Source organism: Arvicanthis niloticus, chromosome 24 (assembly GCF_011762505.2).
Source record: "Arvicanthis niloticus isolate mArvNil1 chromosome 24, mArvNil1.pat.X, whole genome shotgun sequence".
NCBI lineage: Eukaryota > Metazoa > Chordata > Mammalia > Rodentia > Muridae > Arvicanthis > Arvicanthis niloticus.
The window spans coordinates 25,106,719-25,129,389 of NC_133432.1; the positions used below are offsets into that span (position 1 = coordinate 25,106,719).

The 22,671-nt window shown below is 50.0% G+C and overlaps 1 protein-coding gene and 1 pseudogene across 3 annotated transcripts; both read right to left on the minus strand.

Annotated features, from left to right (window-relative positions):
• Positions 1-1,213: 1,213 nt before the first annotated feature.
• Positions 1,214-22,603, minus strand: Tmem270 (transmembrane protein 270). 3 transcript variants are annotated; one of them, XM_076923131.1, is made up of 3 exons: positions 22,347-22,603; positions 2,479-2,916; positions 1,214-1,636 (listed from the first exon to the last, which is right to left on the minus strand). In XM_076923131.1, exons 1-3 carry the CDS (start codon positions 22,437-22,439, stop codon positions 1,352-1,354), a joined length of 816 nt encoding a protein of 271 aa, XP_076779246.1. In that variant the 5' UTR covers positions 22,440-22,603; the 3' UTR covers positions 1,214-1,351. The 3 variants fall into 3 exon arrangements, with proteins under 3 accessions (XP_076779246.1, XP_076779247.1, XP_076779248.1); XM_076923132.1 differs by lacking the exon at positions 22,347-22,603 and adding an exon at positions 6,076-6,178 and having other exon boundaries at positions 1,215-1,636; XM_076923133.1 differs by lacking the exon at positions 22,347-22,603 and adding an exon at positions 15,212-15,309 and having other exon boundaries at positions 1,219-1,636.
• LOC143437878 (claudin-13 pseudogene) lies at positions 15,599-16,717 on the minus strand (annotated as a pseudogene).
• Positions 22,604-22,671: the final 68 nt, after the last annotated feature.

Genomic DNA, 22,671 nt, shown 5'->3' on the forward strand with positions numbered 1-22,671 from the left:
TGAGGTCTCTCGAAGGCGGGTGAGTTGCTTCTTGTATTTGGAGGAAGAGCATGGAAGACACATCTAGCCTCCATCATTTATAGCCCTAGGGAAGGCACGAGCTGCCCCAAAGATGAGGAACAGGGTGAGGTGGGGGACGTAGGTTCTCTGAACCTCCCCACAGGCACATGGATGCCAGGTCTTGAGCCAGGGAAAGGGGTGAGAGGTAAGGCTGACTCTTGGAAACCCAGCCCCTCCTCTTTCCTCATAAGCATCACTCACCTAAGGCCAGGGCCAGAGCCTGGGCTAGCCCGTGTCTGAAGGAGCCTGCCTTTGCCAGTGAGAGGCTGAGGAGACTGGATAAATCTTCTCATGCTGGAGGAGACTGATAGTCTGTGATGTGACATTTTTTTGGAAATAGAAAAGAACAAACTAATGGATCTGGATCTGTGAAAGAGTGAAGGGCAGGATGGGTAGATGCATCTGGGGGTGAAGAGATGAATTGGGGTGAAGGGATGGAAGAGTGAATTTGGGGGTGGATGGGTTGATGGATGGTGGATTGTGGATGGTGAGTGGGTGGCTGAAGTTTTGGATGGACAGAAGGATAGAGGGATGAATTTGAGATGTTTGGAAGGATGGATAAATGAATGAATTTTGAGTGGATGGAGGGATGGAGGGAGGGAGGGAGGGAGGGAGGGAGGGAGGGGGCTGAGGGAAGGAGGGAGAGAAAGGGGGAGGGAGGAGAAAGGGAAGGACAGATAGAAGAGAGGGAAAGGCAGAAAGGGAGGGAGGAGAGGGGGTCCTCTAGATAATTAGGGGTGTGTACATTCAATGGTGAGCATGTAGACCCATTCCTATGTGTGGGCAAGTGGATAAGTGACTTTCAGACTTTAGGAGAGCTACTCCAAAGTTTTGTCTACATCTCTAAACTGTGAGGTCCTGGCACCCCCAAGAGGCCAGAGTCTCTAACTGCCCAGCTCCCTTTAAATCCCTGGAGAGCTAAGAACCAGGGACATAGATTTAAACTCAGCAGTCTGGGAAACAAAGCCATCTGGAAACCTGAGCCAATTCTGAAACATTCCATGACCTTGGAAATGTCTGATCTCCAAGGCCCAGTTTTCTTGTGTGGAAAATGACAATCAAGCCAGATGCTAAGGTTGCTAGGAGACGGACCAAACGATGTAAAGTGTCTGAGGCACTTGATGAGTGACACCTGAGAGGCACTTGAGGAATGTGATTTCCTTCCCAGAAGTGCCTGAGCCTGGGATTTCACCCCTGTGTGATCATAAGCACGGGTACACAGATGCCACAGAATAGCCTCCCAGTCCATCGAGATAAAGATGGGGAGTCCGAAGTGCAGGTAGGGACACATTTATTCTCTGGGGGATTCAGGCTGGGGTGGGAGGGGTCCAGACTCAGTGGTGGAGGATTCTGGAACTAAGAACTCAGGTGAGGGCCCTGAGGGCTCCTGGGATTTGGCCTCTTGGGCCTGGGCTAGTTGGGCTGTGTGTTCAAAGGCAGCCTGAAGCAGGTGAAAAGCAAGGCAGGTTATCCAAGTGACAAGATAGGCCAGGTTCCAGGAAGTGATTGTGGTCCTGTGCTCCACCCACAGGTAGAGGCGCCTCAGCAGGGCCAGGGCTTCCAGCATCACAGACTTCTGCAGGAGAGTCCCAGCAGGCAATAGCGTTGGTAAGGACTGGACGGATGGCTCAGGCAAGCCGAGTTTGAGCCCCAGCCCCCATATGGTGGAAGAAAAGAAACAAACCCCATCGTTCTCTGGCACCCACTTGTGTGCAACATGCAAATTCATTTAAGTAACACTCTATGAGCCTGGTGGTGGTGGTGCACACCTTCGATTCCCAGCACTTGAGAGGCAGAGGCAGGCAGAGCTTTAAGAGTTCAAGGCCAGCCGGGCAGTGGTGGCGCATGCCTTTAATCCCAGCACTTGGGAGGCAGAGGCAGGCGGATTTCTGAGTTCAAGGCTAGCCTGGTCTACAGAGTGAGTTCCAGGACAGCCAGGGCTACACAGAGAAACCCTGTCAAAAAAAAAAAAAAAAGAGTTCAAGGTCAGCCTGGTCTACAGATCGAGTTCTGGGAAAGCCAAGGCTTCCTAGAGAGACCCTGTCTGAAAAAAAAAAAAAAAAGTTAAAAGTAATGTACAGGGCCATAGAGATGGGTTTGTGGCTAAGAGCAAGTACTGCTCTCATAGAGGATTCTAGTTTGGTCTTTATTACCCACATTAGGTAATGTAGGTACAAGCTCACTACTGCCTGTAGCTCCAGATCCAGAGGGTCTGATGCCCTCTCCTGACTTCTGAGAACACCTGCGCGCACACACACACATGGGGGGGGGTACACTTTGAAAATAAGAATAATTTGAGAGAGACAGAGAGAGAGAGTGGTCCCCAGGAACTTCCCATGGCCAGTACTGACCAGCTGTGGCGACACCCAGAGTCCCCCAGACTCATCAGCATCCCCAGCCTGCATCCCTGTCACTCACCTGGCTGGACAGCCAGCCCAGACTAAAGTGATGGGCTTTCTGCACCAGCTTCCAGGTTAGAAGCATCATCAGCAAAGCCACCAGCATGAGGCTATGCAGGCAGGAGAGAAACAGGTCCCTGAGGGTGGCTGGAGACAGACACAGAAGCTCACAGGCACAGAGGTGCCCCAAGGCCAGCCTCACAGTGTGGGTACAGCACAGCCCGACTCTGTACGCCAGCCTGGGTCCCCAGAGCAGCAGCCACATGGGGAACCACAGCAAGGCCAGTCCAGCTCGAAGGACCAAGCCCAGAGCACGGGTTATGATGACTTCTGGAAGCAGGCGGGCCTGGTCACTGCCGGACCCTCGGGCTTCCTGGGCCAGCCCCAACACCCAGTGCTGAAAGATGGCCATCTTCAGGAGCAGAAGGCGGTACAAGTGAGCGCGGTTCTGGATCAGCTGTAGGAAGATGAGGACACCAGTGTCACCAACCTGGGGTGGAACCCAACCAGTGCTTTAGAGACATGGGCTGCCCGGTCATTGGGAGCTAAGTCTCAGTTTACTTGTGATGCACTAGTCTCTCATTCATTCGTTCATTTATTTGATTTTGGTTTCTTTCGAGACATGGTCTCTCAAGGTAATCCTGACTGTTCTGGAGATCACTGTGTAGACAAGGCTGGCCTTGAACTCACAGAGATCCTCCTGCCTTTACCTCTTGAGTGCTAAAATTAAAGGCATATGCCACCATGCCCTGCCTATAATCATTTTTTCCCCTCTGTGTAGCCCTGGCTGTCCCAGAACTCGATCTATAGACCAGGCTGGCCCTGAACTCAGAGATGTGCCTGCTTCTACCTCCCAAGATTTTTTTTTAAAGAGTGACTTTTTAAAAAAAATGTATGTGAGCATGATGTCACAGATCAGATCCCATTACAGATGGTTGTGAGCCACCTTGTGGTTGCTGGGAATTGAACTCAGGACCTCTGAAAGAACAGTCAATGCTTAATCCCTGAGCCATCTCTGCAGCCCTGTAAGAGGGACCTTTAAGCATGGGGATGGAACTCAGCTGTGGTGTGCTTCCTAACATGCACGAAACCCTGGGTTCAAATCCCAGCTCTCCCTAAAACCAGGAGAGGTGGTGCATGCCTGTAATCTCAGCAGTCTGGAGGTAGGAGCAGAAGGATCTGGTGTTCAAGGTCCTCTGTCTACATAGAAAGTTCAAAACTAGTTTAATCTACATGAAACTAAATAAAAGAACAAACAGACTGTTCACTGGTTCAAGCTCTTTCCCCACAAGCCTGGTGACCCCAGTTTGATCCCAGAACCCATGGAAAGGGGAGAGGAGAGAACCAACTCCCCTAAATCATCCTCTGACTTCCACACAGGTGCTATGACAAGCAATCACCCACCACACACAACAATAATGGTTAACAAAAAATTAAAACTAATAAGTAGCGATGACCTCCCCTCTAAGTAACTCTGTGGGATTCGAACACAGGGCTGGCTGACTTCCCCCAAATACCTGGGCTTGCATAGAACCATGGGGGAAGCTGGGCATAAAGGTATCATCAGGGACAGAGAGACGTAGACATGGGAGAGGGGTGGCAGCTTTAATCAGCGACCTACTGTGAGAGGTGCAGGAGGAGAGACGGGAGATTTCCAGGTCTCTCATCTGAGTGGCAGGTTGTTCCAGGGTGTCTTCTATTCACCAGGAAGTGGGATTAATGGTGTGTGGGAGGGTAAGGTTGTAATTGGGAATTTCTCAATGAAGAGCATCCGCTCTGGTAGAGAAGCCTCCAGCCCATAGGTAACAGAGATGATCAACCTGGGCCGACCCCCTAATACCCTATATCCATGGGACTACGGGGTCTAAAAACTGTGGGTTCTGAAGGACCAGGATAGGAAGCCAGGCATGGGACTCATGCCTGCTGCTGCACAGAGTCAGGAGTTCAAGGCCAGCCTGGGCTATACAGTGAGTTTTGGAACTAGCCTGGGCTACATTGTGAGTTTGAGGCCAACCTGGACCACATAGTAAGATAGCAGGGGAGGTGAAGAGGAGGAAGAGGAGAAAGAAGAGGAAGAGGAAGAAGAGGAGGAAGAGGAGGAAGAGGAGGAAGAGGAGGAAGAGGAGGAAGAGGAGGAAGAGGAGGAAGAGGAGGAGGAGGAGGAAGAGGAGGAGAATAGAGTGTTTGCTGCTGAAGCATAAGGATTAGAGCAGAGTTGTGGTCTCAGCACCCACATAATAAGACAGAGCAGGCATGGCCCAGTGCACACATGGCCCAGTGCATGTATGATCCAGTGCATGTATGATCCAGTGCATGTATGATCCAGTGCATGTATGATCCAGTGCATGTATGGCCCAGTGCACACATGGCCCAGTGCATGTATGATCCAGTGCATGTATGATCCAGTGCATGTATGATCCAGTGCATGTATGGCCCAGTGCATGTATGATCCAGTGCATGTATGATCCAGTGCATGTATGATCCAGTGCATGTATGGCCCAGTGCATGTATGGCCCACTGCATGTATGATCCAGTGCATGTATGATCTAGTGCATGTATGGCCCAGTGCATGTATGGCCCACTGCATGTATGGCCCAGTGCATGTATGATCCAGTGCATGTATGATCCAGTGCATGTATGATCCAGTGCATGTATGATCCAGTGCATGTATGGCCCAGTGCATGTATGATCCAGTGCATGTATGATCCAGTGCATGTATGATCCAGTGCATGTATGGCCCAGTGCACGCATGGCCCAGTGCACACATGGCCCAGTGCATGCATGCAACCCCAGTACTGAAGGTATTGTTGAAGACAGGAGGATCTCTGGGACTTGCAAAGCTGCTAGACAAAATAAAATTAATAAACAAATGTATCAGCTCCAAGTTACAGGGATCAAAGAAATAAGGGGGGGGGCCTCCTCTGGCTTCCATGTGCACACACAGGCATTTGCACACATGTACATACATCATACCCACAACCACACACAAACACACTAGAAAGAAGAGAGAAAGAAAGGGAGGAGGCAGAGAAGGAGAAGGGGAAGGGAAGGGGAAAGGAAAGGGACAGTAAGCCAATGAGATGCCTCAGCAGGTAAAGGAGCTTGCTGCCAAGCCTAACGACCTGGGGTTCGATCCCCAGGACCCGCATAGTGGAAGTTGAGAACTGGCTCCCAACACACACAAACGCACACACAGAGAGAGAGAGAGAGAGAGAGAGAGAGAGAGAGAGAGAGAGAGAGAGAATATAATTTTTTAAGGGAAAAAAGGAAGGACCAGGTATAATAATGTAAGTCTTTAGTCTCAGCACAGGGGAGGTTGAGGCAGGCAGATCTCTATGAGTTCAAGGTCAGCCTGGTCTATACGTAAGTACCAGGACACCAGGGCTACATAATAGGACCTTATCTCAAACACACACACACACACACACACACACACACACACACGTATGTGGGGAAGAGAGGAAAGAAAGAAGGGGGAGGGGAGGGGAAGGAAGAAAGACTGCTGATAGCCATGCCACACTACTTTGGAGATGGGGCTTTCAGGAGTTTGCTGTTTATTCCCTGGTGACTGGAAATGGCTGAATCTCTATAGGTCCCCTCCCTGTGCCATGCTTACCAGCGCAGAGAGCCTCCCAACCTGCAGCAGAATTCTGAGAAGGCTGGATCTGACCCGGGGAGCGGCCTCCATGTCTGGCCTCCATCCATTCCTCCAGCCAGGAGAGGCAGGGTGACCTCACAGATGCCACAGGGTGGGGGTCCAGTTGCCATGGGGACCCACATGAAACACTACCTTTTTCCATAGATCCCCTTAACCTGCTCCTCTGAGCTCAAGTCTGGCTACAAGTTCCTCACAGACCAATGGCTGATTCCCTAAGATCAATTCTATATCTACTCCGGGAAAAACCTCAGAACCCACTTCAGAATCAGCTTAGTTTACCTGCCAAAAATTGGGGGGTGGAAAGGTAGGGAGCTAGGGATGTGGAGAAAAAAAGACGAAACGAAGGAGGGACGGAATGAGGAGGAGATGGAATCTGTATGGCCTTACCTTCCAGGTCGGACCCTGAGGGTAGTAGATTTGCCGTAGGAGGAACCCCAGTTTAACTTCCTCAACTGAGACCCCTCCGTCCTCATCCCCAGGCCTCCCGCCCTGTTCCTTCTCTCTCCCCATTAGTTTCAGGCTAGAGTGTGAAGTCTTGGAGTTTCTCCAGTCAGAGGACCAGGGATGAAGATATCAGTGTATACCGCCTTGCACCACGCCAGGGGGCGCCATTTCGCTTTCCTCCCTGGAGAAGCACCGCCAGAACAAGACCTAAGAGCTTCGAGCGGATGCAGTGCCGCGATGCGGTCGCGTGGGGGCAGAAGACACCACAGGGCCGAGCAGGGCGCTTGGCAGGCATGAGAAAGTTTCTCATTTTTGCAAGGCCAACTTCCTGGTAACAACCTCCTTGAGGCACCTGCGAGAACTCCTGGTGCGTTTCCTGTCAGTGCCTGGGTTACAAGAAGGGACCCACCCCGAGATAATGAGACTCAGAGTCTTCCCTTTACTCAATCCTCTCATTGTATGTGCAGAACTGGGAACTGAAGACAGGGCTTTGCAAGCTGTGCTCCCCTCCTGGCCTCCATTTCCCTGTGTATCCGAGGCTAACTTCTGAGTCTTCTGCCCCGCGTCCTGCTAGTTCAAGGTTTTTTTTAAGTGATTTTTTTTTAAATTTATGTGGCTTGGAAAGAGCCATTTTTAGCAAGAAAAAAATACAAGTTTGCATACGAATACCAACACTTGGGAGGCACGAGGCAACTTTGGGTTCGCGGCCAGCCTGGTCTACATAGTGAGTTCCAGGACAGCCAGGGCTATGCAGAGAAACCCTGTCTTGAGAAAAAAAAAAAGAGAGAGGGGGGGAGAGGGGGGGAGAGGGGGGGAGGGGGGGAGGGGGAGAGGGGGAGAGGGGAGAGGGGGGAGGGGGAGAGGGGGAGAGGGGGAGAGGGGGAGAGGGGGAGAGGGGGAGAGGGGGAGAGGGGGAGAGGGGGAGAGGGGAGAGGGGGAGAGGGGGGAGAGGGAGAGAGAGGGGGAGAGAGAGGGGGAGAGGGGGAAAGAGAGGAGGAGAGGAGAAGGAGAGGGGGAGATGGGGAGAGGGGGAGAGGGGGAGAGGGGGAGAGGGGGAGAGGGGGAGAGGGGGAGAGGGGGAGAGGGGGAGAGGGGGAGAGGGGGAGGCAGAGTCGGAGAGGCAGAGGAAGAGAGAGACCCTGTCTCAGAAAGAAAGAAAGAAAGAAAGAAAGAAAGAAAGAAAGAAAGAAAGAAAGAAAGAAAGAAAGAATCAAATAACAGGCCAGTAGGTAAAGTACTTGCTGTCAAGACTATTGACTTGCGTTTGATCCCAGACCGGATACACACACAGTATAAGGAGAGAACCAACTGCTGAAATTTGGAGGTGGTGAAGTACTGAGTTCCACTCCCAACAAGGAAAAAAGAAAAGAAAAGAAAAGAAAAGAAAAGAAAAGAAAAGAAAAGAAAAGGACCAGAGGTGGAGGTTAAAGTACTTAACACCAACCCTGATCACTTTAGCTCCACCCCCAGAACCCACATGGTAGAAAACAGAAACTACTGCCCCAAGGTGTCTTCTGACTTCCACAGGCGAGACCCTTGTCATGGGTACACCCACAACACAGGAAGAAAGAAGAAAGATGAAAAGAAAGGAGGGAGGGGAAGGGGAAGGAGGAGAAGAAAGGGGGAGGAGGGACAAAGAAAGGAAGGAAGGAAGGAAGGAAGGAAGGAAGGAAGGAAGGAAGGAAGGAAAGAGAGAAAGAAAGAAAGAAAGAAAGAAAGAAAGAAAGAAAGAAAGAAAAAGAAAGGCTTAACTTTTTTTTTAATCTAAGGACCTGATGAAGCGTGGAAACAAAGGCAATTAACAACAAAAGGAACCAAAAGAACCATGAGGTTTGTGCAGATAGTCCAGTCTCATTAGTAACCAGGGGGAAACGTGAATCAAAGACACTCTGAGATGCTATCTCCCCTTCCTTGGCAAAAACGAAAGAGTCAGGGGTACATCATGCACCAGTGACTTTATGGGGCAAATAGGAATTCATGCAGAGCCCAGAGCCTGATGCAAGATCTCAAAGATCCATACAGGAAGTGATCCTGCACAGCTGCCCATGGGCAGCGAAAACTAGAAATAAACTAGAAATAGATGGAAAGCTGAATGTTTGGCTCAGTGGTAGAGCCCTTGCCTAGAATCCCCCAGTGAGGGTCTGGGGGCGTGGCTCAGTGGTAGAGCCCCTGCCTAGAATCCCCCAGTGAGGGTCTGGGGGCGTGGCTCAGTGGTAGAGCCCCTGCTGAGAATCACCCAGTGAGGGGCTGGGGGCGTGGCTCAGTGGTAGAGCCCCTGCCTAGAATCCCTCAGTGAGTGGCTGGGGGTGTGGCTCAGTGGTAGAGCCCCTGCCTAGAATCCCCCAGTGAGGGTCTGGGGGCGTGGCTCAGTGGTAGAGCCCCTGCCCAGAATCCCCCAGTGAGGGTCTGGGGGTGTGGCTCAGTGGTAGAGCCCCTGCCTAGAATCCTCCAGTGAGGGGGACAGAAGACTCAACCTACCACTTAATGCTCTAATTTCTACTGATCCTACTTCACAACTCCCATCGGCAAAAGGAATGCTTACTGAAACATCTACTCATGAATAAAGGTGAGTGCAGAACTGCAGACTAGTCTTCCCATCAGTAAAGAGATGGATAAATAAAGTTGGAAACTCCTTGGAGGGATGACTCAAGGTTGGCTGGAATAAATGGAATCTGTATGGGCTGATGGGGTCTGGAAAAGAAGGTTAAGGGAAAAGAGAAAGCTCCAGGGAGCTATCTGTAGCATGACAGCTTTAATATATGTTTCCCAGGCCCAGGGGACACAGGAACTCCCACCCAGCCGGGGATACAATCCTTCTGGTTTGCATCTGTACCCAGGCGTGGACCCTGCTCCCCAGCCCAATCACGCCCAGAGACAGCTTGACCCCCACGAATTCTGACACACCTAGGCTCACAGAAAATACAGGGACAAAAAAATGGAGCAGAGACTGAAGGAAAGGCCATCCAGAGCCTGCCCCACCTAGGGATCCATCCTATCTGCAGACACCAAACCCCAACACTATTGTTAATGCCAAGAAGTGCTTGCTGACAGGAGCCTGGTGTGGCTGTACTCTGAGAGGCTCTGCCAAAACCTGACCAATACAGATGCAGATACTCACAGCCAACCATTGGACTGAGCCCAGGGACCCCAATGGAAGAGTTAGGGGAAGGACTGAAGGAGTTGAAGGGGTTTGCAACCCCATAGGAACAGCAACAATATCAACTAACCTGACTACCTAGAGCTCCCAGAGACCAAACCAGCAACCAAAGAGTACACATGGAGGGGACCTATGGCTCCAGCTACATATGAAGCCGAGGATGGCCTTGTCGGGTGTCAATGGGAGGAGAGGCCCTTGGTCCTGTGGAGGCTTGATACCCCAGTGTAAGGGAGTGCTGGAGTGATGAGATGGGAATTGAGGGGTGTGGAGCACCCTTATAGAGGCAAAGGGGAGGGGGATGGAATAGGGGGCTTGCAGAGAGGGAACCGGGAAGGGAGACAACATTTGAAATGTAAACAAATAAAATAACCAAATAAGTGTGTGTGTGTGTGTGTGTGTGTGTGTGTGTGTGTGTGTGTGTTTCCGAAATCGCTATGAAATACTATGTATATCGTTCTGGACATGCAATGTATATGGTAAATATATTAAAGACTTAGCCGAATGTGATGGTGTATACCTGTGATACCAGCCCCCAAGAGGCTGCGGCAAGGGGATTGGTGAGTTCCCAGCCAGACTGGGCTGCCCTGAACATCCTGTTAATATCTTTTTTTTAAATTTTTATTTATTAGGATATGTCTTAGTTACTGTTCTATTGCTTGAAGAGATGCCATGACCAAGGCAGCTTATGCCAGAAAGCTTTTAATTAGGGGTTTGCTTATAGTTTCAGAGGATTACTGTATTAACCATCATACCAGGGAGTATGGTGGGTGGTAAGCAGGCATGGTGCTAGAGTTATGTCTGACCTGCAGGCAGCAGACAGAGAGTCACACTGGGCCGGCCACAGGCTTTTGAAACTTCAGAGTCCATCTCAAGTGACACGCCCGCTCCGACAAGGCCACCTCTCCTAATCCTTCCCAAACAGTTCCACTAACTGGGAACCGACCACTGAAACCTCTTAGCTTATGGGGACCATTCTCCTCCAAACCACCAGAGTCCATTTATGTGGTCAGAAAGAGAGTGCTCAGGGGTCCACAGAGGACGCCTTTGTGGAGCTGATGTTACCCATAAGGCATCTCACTTGGCCTCCCCATCAAAATTTATTTTCAAAGATAGCTTAGTGTTAGAGCACCTGCCTGGCATATGCAGGTCTCAGTTTAGTCACTAGTACAAGAAGGGAAGAAAAGATGGAAGGAAGGAAAGAAGGGAGAGAGGAGGGAGGAAGGAAGAAGGGAAGGAGGAGGGAGGGAGAAAGGGAAAGAGGGGGAGGGAGGAAGGAAGGGAGGAATAGGGAGGAATGTGTGTGTGAGAGAGAGTGAGAGAGAGGGAAAGGGAGAGGGGGGAGGAAAGGTTAAAATTTAGACTAAGGGTGTGACTCAGTAAAATGATTGCCTAGCCTGCACAAAGCTCTGGGCTTTGGTCCTTGGGCCTGTATAAACCAGATGTTGTGGCAAAGTTTGTAATTCCTGCACACACTCAAGAGACAGAGGACAGAGAGTTCAAAGTCATCACTGACTACGCAGTGAGTCTGAGGTCAGCCTGGGCAACATGAGACCACCCAGAGGGTGAGACGAAAAGTCAGTGGGGGACGGAGGGAAAGAGACCCAGGCAGAGGGGAAACAGATCAGGAAGCAGGCAAGAGAAGACAAGCCAGAGGAAGGATGCCTGTCTCAATGCCCACCATGCCAACACCAGCCTGCACCAAGATTCCCTCTCTTCACTGCCTCCTCCCTACTCTGCTCTGGAACAGCCCTGTCCACAATGACTGCCTGGTCCGGATAAAAGCAGTTCAACATGTCCCCTACCCAGCTTCTTCTGGAACTGATCCTGTAACCTCCAAATCAGACTGTTCAACATATAACTCACTCAGGGTTCATGCTGGCCCATTTCGTGTCAACTTGACACAAGCTCGAGTTGTCTTTGGGAAGAGGGAACCTCAATTGGGAAAAATGCTCACACCGGAACGGAACTGTTCGGGAAGGATGAGGAGAGGTGGCTTTGTTGGAGTGGGCGTGTCACTTAGGATAGACTCTGAAGTTTCAAAAACCTGTGACAGGCCCAGTCTGGCTCTCTGCTGATGTGGGAGGGCCCAGCTCACTGTGGGCGGTGCCACCTCTGGGCTGGTCCTCCTGCTGTAACAAAACAGGCTGAGCACACCATAAGAGCAAGCCAATACACAAGTATTTCTCCATGGCCTCTGCATCAGCTCCTGCTTCCAGGTCCCTGTCTTGAGTTCCTGCCCTAATTGCCCTGGATGATGGACTATAAGCTGTAAACTGAAATAAACTGCCTTAGGGTTTCCATGTGTGTGAAGAGACACCATGACCATGGCAACTCTTATAAAAGAAAAGCATTTCATTGGGACTGGCTTACAGTTTCAGAGGTTTAGTCCATTAGCGTCCTGGCGGGAAGCATGGCAATGTGCAGGGACACATGATGCTGGAGAAGGAACTAAGAGTTCTACATTTTGATCGGCAAGCAATAGAAGTTACTGTGTGCAACACTGGGCATGGCTTGAGCATATGAAACCTTAAAGCCCGCCCCCAGGTGACGCACTTCCTCCAATAAGACCACGAGTCCTAATAGTGCCCCTCCCTCTGAGCCAAGCATTCAAACACATGCGTCTATGGGGGCTTTATCTATTCAGACTACCACAGAAACTCTTTTTCTCCTAGAGTTTGGTCATGGTGTTTTGTCAAAACACCAGAAACTCTAAGACAGAGTCTAAAATGGACCTGCAGCTTGGAGCCACAAAGCCTGGTGACTTTGGAACTGTTCTAAGAACAAGCCCAAGTGTCCAATACAGCAACTACAGAGGCATGGCTCCACATTGTTGCTGGACGCCACCGGATGAGTTCCTGTAATCTTTTAGTGATGTCTACTCAGGTAGCCAGCTCCTTGGCTCCACAACTGAAGAATTTTAAGCCAGGCATGGTGCAGCGAGGTAAGCTGGCAGGCTATGCTAAAGAGATAGAAGCAGGAGGATCACAAATTCTAGGCCAGCCTTTGTCTTGCTTTGTGCTGGTGAGATGGCTCAGTGAACCAAGAAGCTTGCCACCAACCTTGATGTACTAAGTTCAAATCCCCAAGGCACAGGGGAGAACAGACCCCTATGGCCTGCACACAATACACATTGAAATAAACTTTAAAACATTCTAAACTGTTTAAAGGAACTTCACAATCAAGGGTTTTTTTAATTATACACTAGATAAACAAATGAATAAAGAAATTATTTTTAAAGGGAAAATTGTGGTGAAAGGGAAAGAATCCCTTCACCTGCTGAGTATCTGGAATTCAGATACAGTTTACTCCAGCTTTAAGGCCTTTCTCCTTTTCCACATGCAAGCCTGCAGTTTTTGAAGAATCTAACAAGAGATTCCATTTAGAGCAAACACCGCATCCTAACCACTGCTTTGTGCATTCACAGGGGCTTTCTCAGATTGCTATCCAACTTGAGGACCCTCCAGAGCCATTCTATAGTCTCAGTAAGCTGAATAGAGGAGGGACATTTCTGAGCAGCTGGAAGATGTAACTCATGAGCCACCAGAATGGTGTAGGTGTTTCTGTGTCTACTGCAAAGAAACCTAGGTAGACTCTTGGGGCAGCACATTCATGCTCATGCTCGCTGCTGTATCTTAGTTTCTTCCCAAGATCCTCCATTTCCTCTTAACTCTTGTGTTTAAAAGTACATATGTGTGGTAGTTTGTATAGGAATGGTCCCCATTTGTGTGTTTGAATGCTTGGCCCAGAGGGAGTGGCACTATTAAGAGGCATGGCCTTGTTGGAGGAAATGTGTCACTAGTAGTGCCACTCCCCTGGGCCAAGCATATTCGAACCACCACAGCCCCCACATCTGTTATTGGACCAATAGTGGGTCAGAGAAGCCATGCATGATGTGTATTGTCCAGGAATCCAGCGGCAGCAGGCTGGCTCCCAGGAACAGCTAAACCACCCCATCACAATCTTGACCCTGATTCTTTAATTCTGCCTCCACTCGCTGAATTTGTCCCCAGTTCCTCACAGAAGAAAACTGGAGCCTGTTACACCTATGCAGAGGGCCATGACCTGTTACAAAGATGCAGAGGGCCATGACCTGTTACACCCATGCAGAGGACCATGACCTGTTACAATGATGCAGAGGACCATGACCTGTTACAATGATGCAGAGGACCATGAGAGCCATGAGCATCCTATGGCAGCACTGTCTGGAAGGCATGCACCTGCACTGCATCCAGCCACACCCTTGAACCTCTCAGATCTTCCACAAGCCCTCCCAAACACGGACATCTTGTCTTCCAAATGTTTCACCTCTCACTACACAAGCAGCGCACAGGATCAATTAGCCAGCCCAGTGTGGCCAGAGAGATGCTGACTAGCTACAGTTCCAGGGGAGCCATGGCTCAGAGCCCATTGGAGACAGGACAGGGAAACTGGGTGGGGGTGAGGGGCGGCCAGGAGATCAGCTCCCTGAGATGCCAGATTCTAAGAGCTGATGGTGCCCTCTAGACAGATGCTGAGAAAGCCTTCCCTGTGAGGTCAAAGCCAGTCAGAGACTCCACTAACACGAGAGTCTGTGTAAAGTCTGAGTTGACAAGTGTGGTCACAGAAGTTGACCCAGGGATCCAGTGATACTGATCTTCTATGTGGTTCTGGCAGAGGGAAGGGCAGAGAGGGAAGCTTCAGTCCCTGGCCACATATCAGATCCTCTCTCCTTCCTCCTCTCCTCTTTCTCCGCCTCCTCATGTTCCTCCTTCTCTTCCTCTTTCTCCTCCTCTTCCTCCTCCTCCTCCTCCTCCTCCTCCTCCTCCTCCTCCTCCTCCTCCTTCTTCTTGAAAGAGTTTCTCTGTGTGGCCCTGACTGTCCTGGACTCACTCTACAGACCAGGCTTACCTTGAACCAAGAAGGCTTACCTTGAACCCAGAGAGCTGCCTGCTTCTGTCTCCCTAGTGCTGGGATTAAAGGCATGGGCCACCACCTCCCCCACTATAAACCCTTCCTTAAAGAACCTTTAGTCAGGTGTCTGCTCAGAGCAACTAGAAGGATAAGAAAGGCATCTATGTTCACAAGGGTCACCAAGTCACATGAGGAACACCCACCCCTACACTTCCACACATGCAACCCTCCTCCTCTTCCTCCTCCTCCTCCTGTACAACCTCTTCCTCCACCACCCAATTCTCCTTACCATATAGCTCAAAACTTCTGAAGAAAGGGAATAAGCCTGGGGACCTGAGTTCAGAGCCCAACACCCATGTAAAGGCCGCACATGGAGGCCCACACCTGCAATCCTAGCACTGAGGAAGCACAGACAAGAGGCCCTGGAGCTTGGAGAAGGGCCAGCAAGTCTAGATGATTCCATCAGTTCAAGATTCAGTGACTGAATCTCTCTCAGAAATCTGGCAGAGAAAGGATTGACAAAGACACCTCACTCTGGCCTCCACACATGTTTTCTCACCATCACACACGTGGACAAAGCACACATACATATAAGACACATACTTGATGTTTGGGACCAGGCTGGACTCTCCTGTGAGCTGGCATATGTGCTGCCCGAGTGACTGTCAGCCAGGAGCAAGTGGTTATCAATACCAGCGATTACCTTCTGCAAGCCAGTGGCAGAGGTGCCAGGAGAAAGGTTATCAGTAATTTCAGAGTTGAGCCTGGTGACAAGACCTTCAGGAAGGTGTCACGGAGGGCCAGGATGACACCAGGCTGGCTTTGTCTCTTCTTGCCCATTCCCCAACAACCAGCAAGCCCTGGTATTACTATTCTGGGGTCCGCTGTTTCCCTTTTTCTCTATTTCCAGTCACCCAAATTGAGAGAACAACCAGAGACCAAAGAAACAGCTCCATCCAAGTCCAGCTTGAAGGAACAATGACTTTATTGGGGTCCCTTAGAGTATCACAGGTGACACGGGCAGCTTCACCACCAAGAAGCCCACCTCAGCATGGTGCCGACTCAGAGAGCTGCATCCACAGAGTCCCCTGCTCAGACCTGTCTTTTCTCCCTCCAGTTTTGTGATTCTAGAACCTGGAGAGAGGCCTCTTGAGGAAGCTTTCCAGAATTCTACCTACTCCAAGATTGAGTGTGTTGGCCATCAGACATCTGTAGAATAGGGTCATAAGATGATCTGAGGTCAGTCTAGAAATAAGCAACTCAAAAGGTAGAGAGATACCTACCTGAGGTAGTGCTGTTTGGTCCCAAAGATTTGTCTTCGGGGGGGTCACTGAATAATTTGATGTCGACACAGAGTAGGAAGCCTCCGACCAATAGCAGCACGAAGCTGGTCCAGGCCAGGTAGAGTGAAACTCCCATCTCTGCCTTCTTCGAGTCACCCAACAATGGGTTGAAGAAGCCATGCATGATGTTGTGTGTTACCCAGGACAGGGGTATCAGCATCAGAAGGCCAGCACTAAGGAACATGCCACCAGCTACATTCAAGACTATGGCTGCATGACTTAAATTTTTCAAAATATTGATGCGACCATCTCCAACCATGCACAGCAGCAATCCCAGCCAGGTTCCAATGGCGCAGAGGACCATTAAGACTCGAGACACCTTTATGTCCTGTGCTACTGGTCTCCGGGTATCATACCCTGTACATTGTATCCAATTGTTTCCCTGAACCTGGCACATGTGCCACAGACCCTCCCAAATGCCGGCATCTGGGTTTGTCTCATCATCGGTTCGTGTCACCCTCCAAACAGGCAGCACACAGCTCACGATGGCACTGAGCCAACTCAGCGTTGTCACAATGAAGCTAATGGCCTCTTGTTTCTTGAAGACCATGGCTCAGAGTCTGATAATGGCAGGACCAGGAAGAGAGTCAGGGGTCCAGCTCTAGACATGCAGGATTCCAAGTGCCAAGGATGGAATTTTCAAGTATCAGGGGCCAGCGTATCCCCTCTCATGCAGAGTGACACAGAGCAAGTATGAGATGCCACTGTCACCAACGATGATCTTGGTAGTCAAATGGCAAGCTCCAGCAAGTGTGACCACAGCAGTTGACACAGAACTTTATCTGGTGAAACAGACTGAGCTTCCAGGCTGCTCTGGCAGAGGGTGGGGCAGAGGGAGGAGCTTCTGTTTCTGCTGCTTCCCCAGACTAGATCCCTGTGTTTCTTTTTCTTTCTTCCTTTTATAATGAGTGCGTGTGCACCTGAGCATGCTTGTTAAATGCATGTTCATGTGTGCATGCATGTATGTGTGTGCACCTGTGTGTTGGGGTTGCATTAGCCTGGAGCTCACTAGTGAGGCTAGACAGGCTGGCTACTGAGCCTAGAAGTGCCTCATGTCTCCACCTCACTGACTTGGACTTACCAGCAAACACTACCTCATCCAACATTTTTATGTGGGTTCTGGGAATTGGACTTGGGTCCTCTGATCTATACCCCCAACTCTGGATCTGTGAACTTCTTAACCCAGACTCAGCAAAGTCACCTTAAAACCTCAATTCTGAGCAAGAGTTTACATCTAATACTAAGAATTCCCCTTTTCTCTCTACATGGGTACCCACAGTCACACACACATACCACATACACTCACTCATAGACATTAATAAAAATTAATTTAAATATAATTTAAAGGGAAAAAAGCTTCTTCCTGCTCTTGTTTAATTGGTCTAAGTAGGGTACCAGGCAGCAGAAATGGCAGAGTCTGGCCCCAGCTTCCCTTCTTGATTCACTGCCAGGAATCGGCTAAGCATGAATTGTCCAGGATGCCCCTCTCTGGCCAAAGGAATGAACCTAAAGGTTCAGCATGGAGGATTCCAGATAGAACAAGATTCTCTTTGTAGTGCTGTCTGTCCTTCTTAACTTTCCCATCCCTCATTAGAAAAGGGAACTCCTCCTCATTGTTTTGCTTTGTGTTTAGAGACAGAGTCTATCTGTGTAGCCCTGGCTATCATGGAACTGACTGTGTACACCAAGCTAGCATCAAACTTGGACATGCTCCTGCCTCTGTCTTCTGAGTTCTGGGGTCAAAGATGGGTGACACCACAGCCTAGTACTGGGAAGGATCTCAGACCTCAGAACTCAGAGACAAGCAGAGGTTTTGAGTTCGAGGACAGCCTAGTTGTCATTCCTGCCCCCATTAATTTATTTATTTACTTTATGTCCTCCTCATAGCCCCTCCTCCTCTCAGTCCCCTCCTCATGTGTTCCCTCCCCACATGTTTCCTTCCCCATCGCTTTTGAGAAGGGGGAAATGCCCCCTGGGTATCAACCCTCCCTTCCTCCTCAAGTCATTGCAAGACTAGGTACATCCTTTCTCACTGAGGCCACATAAGGCAGCCCAGTTAGAGGAGCAGGCTCCACAAGCTGACAACAGAGTCAGGATAAGACCCCGTTCTAGTTGTTGGGAGACCCACATGAAGACCAAGCTGCACATCTGCTCCATGTGTGCAGGGTGCCTAGGTCCAGCCCATGTAGGCTCTTTGGTTGATGGTCTAGTCTCTAGAAGCCTCCAAGAGTACAGGTTAGTTGACTCTGTTGGTCTTCTTGTGGGGTCCCTATCCTCTCTGGGTCCCTCAATCCTTCTCCTTGCTCTCCCACAAGATTCCCTGAGCTCCATCTAATATTTAGCTGTGGCTCTCTGCATCTGGTTTGGTTAGCTGCTGGGTGGAGCCTCTCAGAGGACAATTATGCAAGGCTCCTCTCTGCAAGCACAACAGAGTACCATTAATAGTGTCAGGGATTGGTGCTTGCCCATGGGATGGGTCTCTAGTTGAGCAAGGAAACATGTCCAAAGGCAACTTACACAAGAAAGACTTTAACTGGGGTTACAGCTTCAGAGGTTATACTTCATGATGGTTTCAGGGCAAAGACATGGTAGCAGGAACCGTGGGACCTCACACCTTGATCAGGGAGTGAGAAGCAGAAAGAGCACACTACAAATGGTGCCAGTCCACTCAAAGCAGAAAACCCACCAGAGGGACACATCTTCTCCAACAAGGCCACACCTGATCCTTCCCAAACAATTCCACCAATCTGGAACTAAGTCTGAGATTACATGAGCCATCCCCAATCAAACACACGCACTGGGGGCTGGAGGGCTACATAGCAAGTTCCAGGTGGGCCAGGGCCAGTGAGATATAATGAGGCCCTGTCTGAAAAAAGAAAGAAAGAAAACCAGATGCCTAGCACCTGAAGAGAAACAAGTTGATCTCTGGACTCCATATGAGTGTGCACACACCTGCCTATGTACCTGGACAATCATGCATACACCAACACACAAATACAGACACACATTGTCTTAATTACCATCCTCTTGCTGTGAAGAAACACCAGCCCAAGACAACTCTTAAGAAAGAATGCATTTTATTGGGGCTGGCTTACAGTTTCAGAGGCTTAGTCCATTACCATCATGGCAGGAGCATTAAGTTAGATCAGTAAGTACATCCTGATCCCCATGGGGAAAGAGCATGGCCCTGGCTTGGGCATTTGAAACCCCAAAGCCCATCCCCAGTGACACACTTCCTCCAACAAGGCCACACCTCCTAATCCTTCAGAAGCCCATCAGAGGAGTCTAATTCCAGGTCACATGCCTGTGACAGGATGGCAGATGTAGCCATTGCTACAGCCTGAGGACCTGAGTTCAGATGCTACACCTGTGCAGGCTCACACTCAGATAATCCAAACTCTGTAGGGAACACTCAGCTGGGTCCTGCAGCCGGTTGACTGGCCACACAGGTGATTGCTTACCAGAGCAACTGGCAGCCAGGTGGTTATCAAGACCCAGGATTATCTTCTCCAGACCAGCAGCAGAAGTGTCAGGGCCACAGACTATCAGTAACTTCAGAGTTGAGCTCAGTGACATGCAGACCTTCGGGAGTGTTTCAAGATCTGGCCAGGCTGGCACCAGGCTGGCTCAGTCCCTGCTTGTCCATTCCCCAACTGGCAGCCCCTCTGGCATTAACATCCCGGGTGTCGGCTCTGTTCCTTTCAGTCTGATCATAGTCACCCCAGATGGTAACCAGATGGTAACCATAGGATGACTCCATCCAAGTCCAGGTTAGGGGACCAGTAACTTCATTGGGGCCACAAGTTCCTAGGACACCCAGAGCTGTATCCCCGGGAATCCAACCAGAACACTGCTGATCATGACAGCTACATCCGGGGAGTTCCACGGAAGTGTTTCCCCTCTCCTGTATCCCCAGCAGTGCTTTACCAATATAGAGCCTGAGGAAGGGACCCCTAAGTTATAGGGAAACATAAAACATAAAGTCACAAGATGACCAGAGCTGCCTACAGATAAACAAATCCAAAACAGAGAGGGGCCTCCCTCATACATTTGTGTTTTCCAAGGCAGGGATGTTCATGACGCCCTCAGAGGGACTGGGCTGGTCCTTGCTAGTTGGACACTTGCACCACAACAAGGCTCCTCCCAGCAGAAGCAGAAAAAAAGCTGGTCCAGTCCAGGTTTAGAGTGAGTCACCCATCTCTGGTTTCCATGTCAAGACCAGCTAAGGTCGTTGTGCCTTGACCTTGTGTGTCAAGATGTGTCTCTGTGTCTACTGCAAAGAAACCTAGGTAGACTCTCGGGGCAGCACATTCACGCTTATGCTCTCTGCTCTATCTTAGATTCTTCCCAAGATCCTCCCTTTTCTTTTAACTCTTATGTTTAAAAGTATGTATGTGTGGTGGTTTGTATAGGAATGGCCCCCATTCATGTGTTTGAATGCTTGGCCAGAGGGAGTGGCACTATTAGGAGGCATGGCCTTGTTGGAGGAAGTGTGTCACTTATAGTGCCACTCCCCTGGGCCAAGCATATTCAAACCACCACAGCCCCCACATCTGTTATTGGACCAATAGTGGGTCAGAGAAGCCATGGATGATGTGTATTGTCCAGGACACGGGTACCAGAACCAGCAGGCTGGCTCGAGAGAGCAGCTAAACAACTCCATAATGATCCTGACCCTGATTTTCTCATTCTGCCTCCACTCACTGAACTTGTCCAAAGTTCCCCACAGAAGAAAACTGGAGCCTGTTACACCCATGCAGAGGGCCATGACCTGTTACAATGACACAGAGGGCCATGACCTGTTACAGTCATGCAGAGGACCATGACCTGTTACAATGACACAGAGGACCATGAGAGCCATGAGCATCTAAGGCAGCACTGTCTGGAAGGCATGCACCTGCACTGCATCCAGCCACACCCTTGAACCTCTCAGATCTTCCACAAGCCCTCCCAAACACAGACATCTTCTCTTCCAAATGTTTCACCTCTAACCACCTAAGCAGCGCACAGGAGCAATTAGCCAGCCCAGTGTGGGCAGAGAGATGCTGACTGGCTACAGTTCCAGGGGAGCCATGGCTCATTGGAGCCCATTGGAGCCCATTGGAGACAGGACAGGGAAACTGGGGGGGGGGGTGAGGGGTGGCTGGGAGATCAGCTCTGAGATGCTGGATTCTAAGAGCTGATGGTGCCCTCTAGACAGATGCTGAGAAAGCCTTCCCTGTGAGGTCAAAGCCAGTCAGAGACTCCACTAACACCAGTATCTGTGTAAAGTCTGAGTTGGCAAGTGTGGTCACAGAAGTTGACCCAGGGATCCAGTGATACTGATCTTCTATGTGGTTCTGGCAGAGGGTAGGGCAGAGAGGGAAGCTTCAGTCCCTGGCCACAAATCATCAGATCCTCTCTCCTTCCTCCTCTCCTCTTTCTCCCCCTCCTCCTGTTCCTGCTTCTCTTCCTCCTTCTCATCTTTTTCTTCTTCCTCCTCCTCCTCCTCCTCCTCCTCCTCCTCCTTCTCCTCTTCCTCCTCCTTCTCCTCCTCCTTCTCCTTCTCCTCCTCCTCCTCATTCTTCTTCTTCGAAAGAGTTTGTCTGTGTGGTCCTGACTGTCCTGGACTCACTCTATAGACCAGGCTTACCTTGAACCCAGAGAGCTGCCTGCTTCTGTCTCCCTAGTGCTGGGATTAAAGGCATGGGCCACCACCTCTCCCACTATAAACCCTTCCTTAAAGTGCCTTTTGTCAGGTGTTTGCTCAGAGTAACTAGAAGGATAAGAAAGACATCTAGGTTCAGAAGAGTCACCAAGCCACATGAGGAACACCCACCCCTACCCTTACACACATACAACCCTCCTCCTCCTCCTTCTCTTCTTCCAATCCCTCCTCCTCCCCCATATACAGCTCAAAACTTCTGAAGAAAGGGAATAAGCCTGGGGACCTGAGTTCAGAGCCCAACACCCATGTAAAAGGCCACATTTGGAGACACACACCTGCAATCCTAGCACTGAGGAAGCACAGACAAGAGGCCCTGGATCTTGTAGAAGGGCCAGCAAGTCTAGATGATTCCATCAGTTCAAGATTCAGTGACTGAGGCCGGACAGTGGTGATGGAGGCCTATAATCCCAGCACTTGGGAGGCAGAGGCAGGAGGATTTCTGAGTTTGAGGCCAGCCTGGTCTACAGAGTGAGTTCCAGGACATCGAGTGCTACACAGAGAAACCCTGTCTCAAAAAAAAAAAAAAAAAAAAAAAAAAAAAAAAAAAAAAAAGATTCAGTGACTAAATGAATCTCTGTCAAAGATCTGGCAGAGAAAGGATTGACAAAGACACCTCACTCTGGCTTCCACACATGTTTTCTCACCATCACACGTGTGGACAAAGCACACATACATATAAGACACATACTTGATGTTTGGGACCAGGCTGGAGTCTCCTGTGAGCTGGCATATGTGCTGCCCGAGTGACTGCCAGCCAGGAGCAGCTGGTTATCAATACCATCGATTACCTTCTGCAAGCCAGTGCAGAGGTGCCAGGAGAAAGGTTATCAGTAATTTCAGAGTTGAGCCTGGTGACAAGACCTTCAGGAAGGTGTCACAGTGGGCCAGGATGACACCAGGCTGGCTCTGTCTCTTCTTGACAATTCCCCCAACAACCAGCAATCCCTGGTATTACTATTCTGGGGTCCGCTGTTTCCCTTTTTCTCTATTTCCAGTCACCCCATATTGAGAGA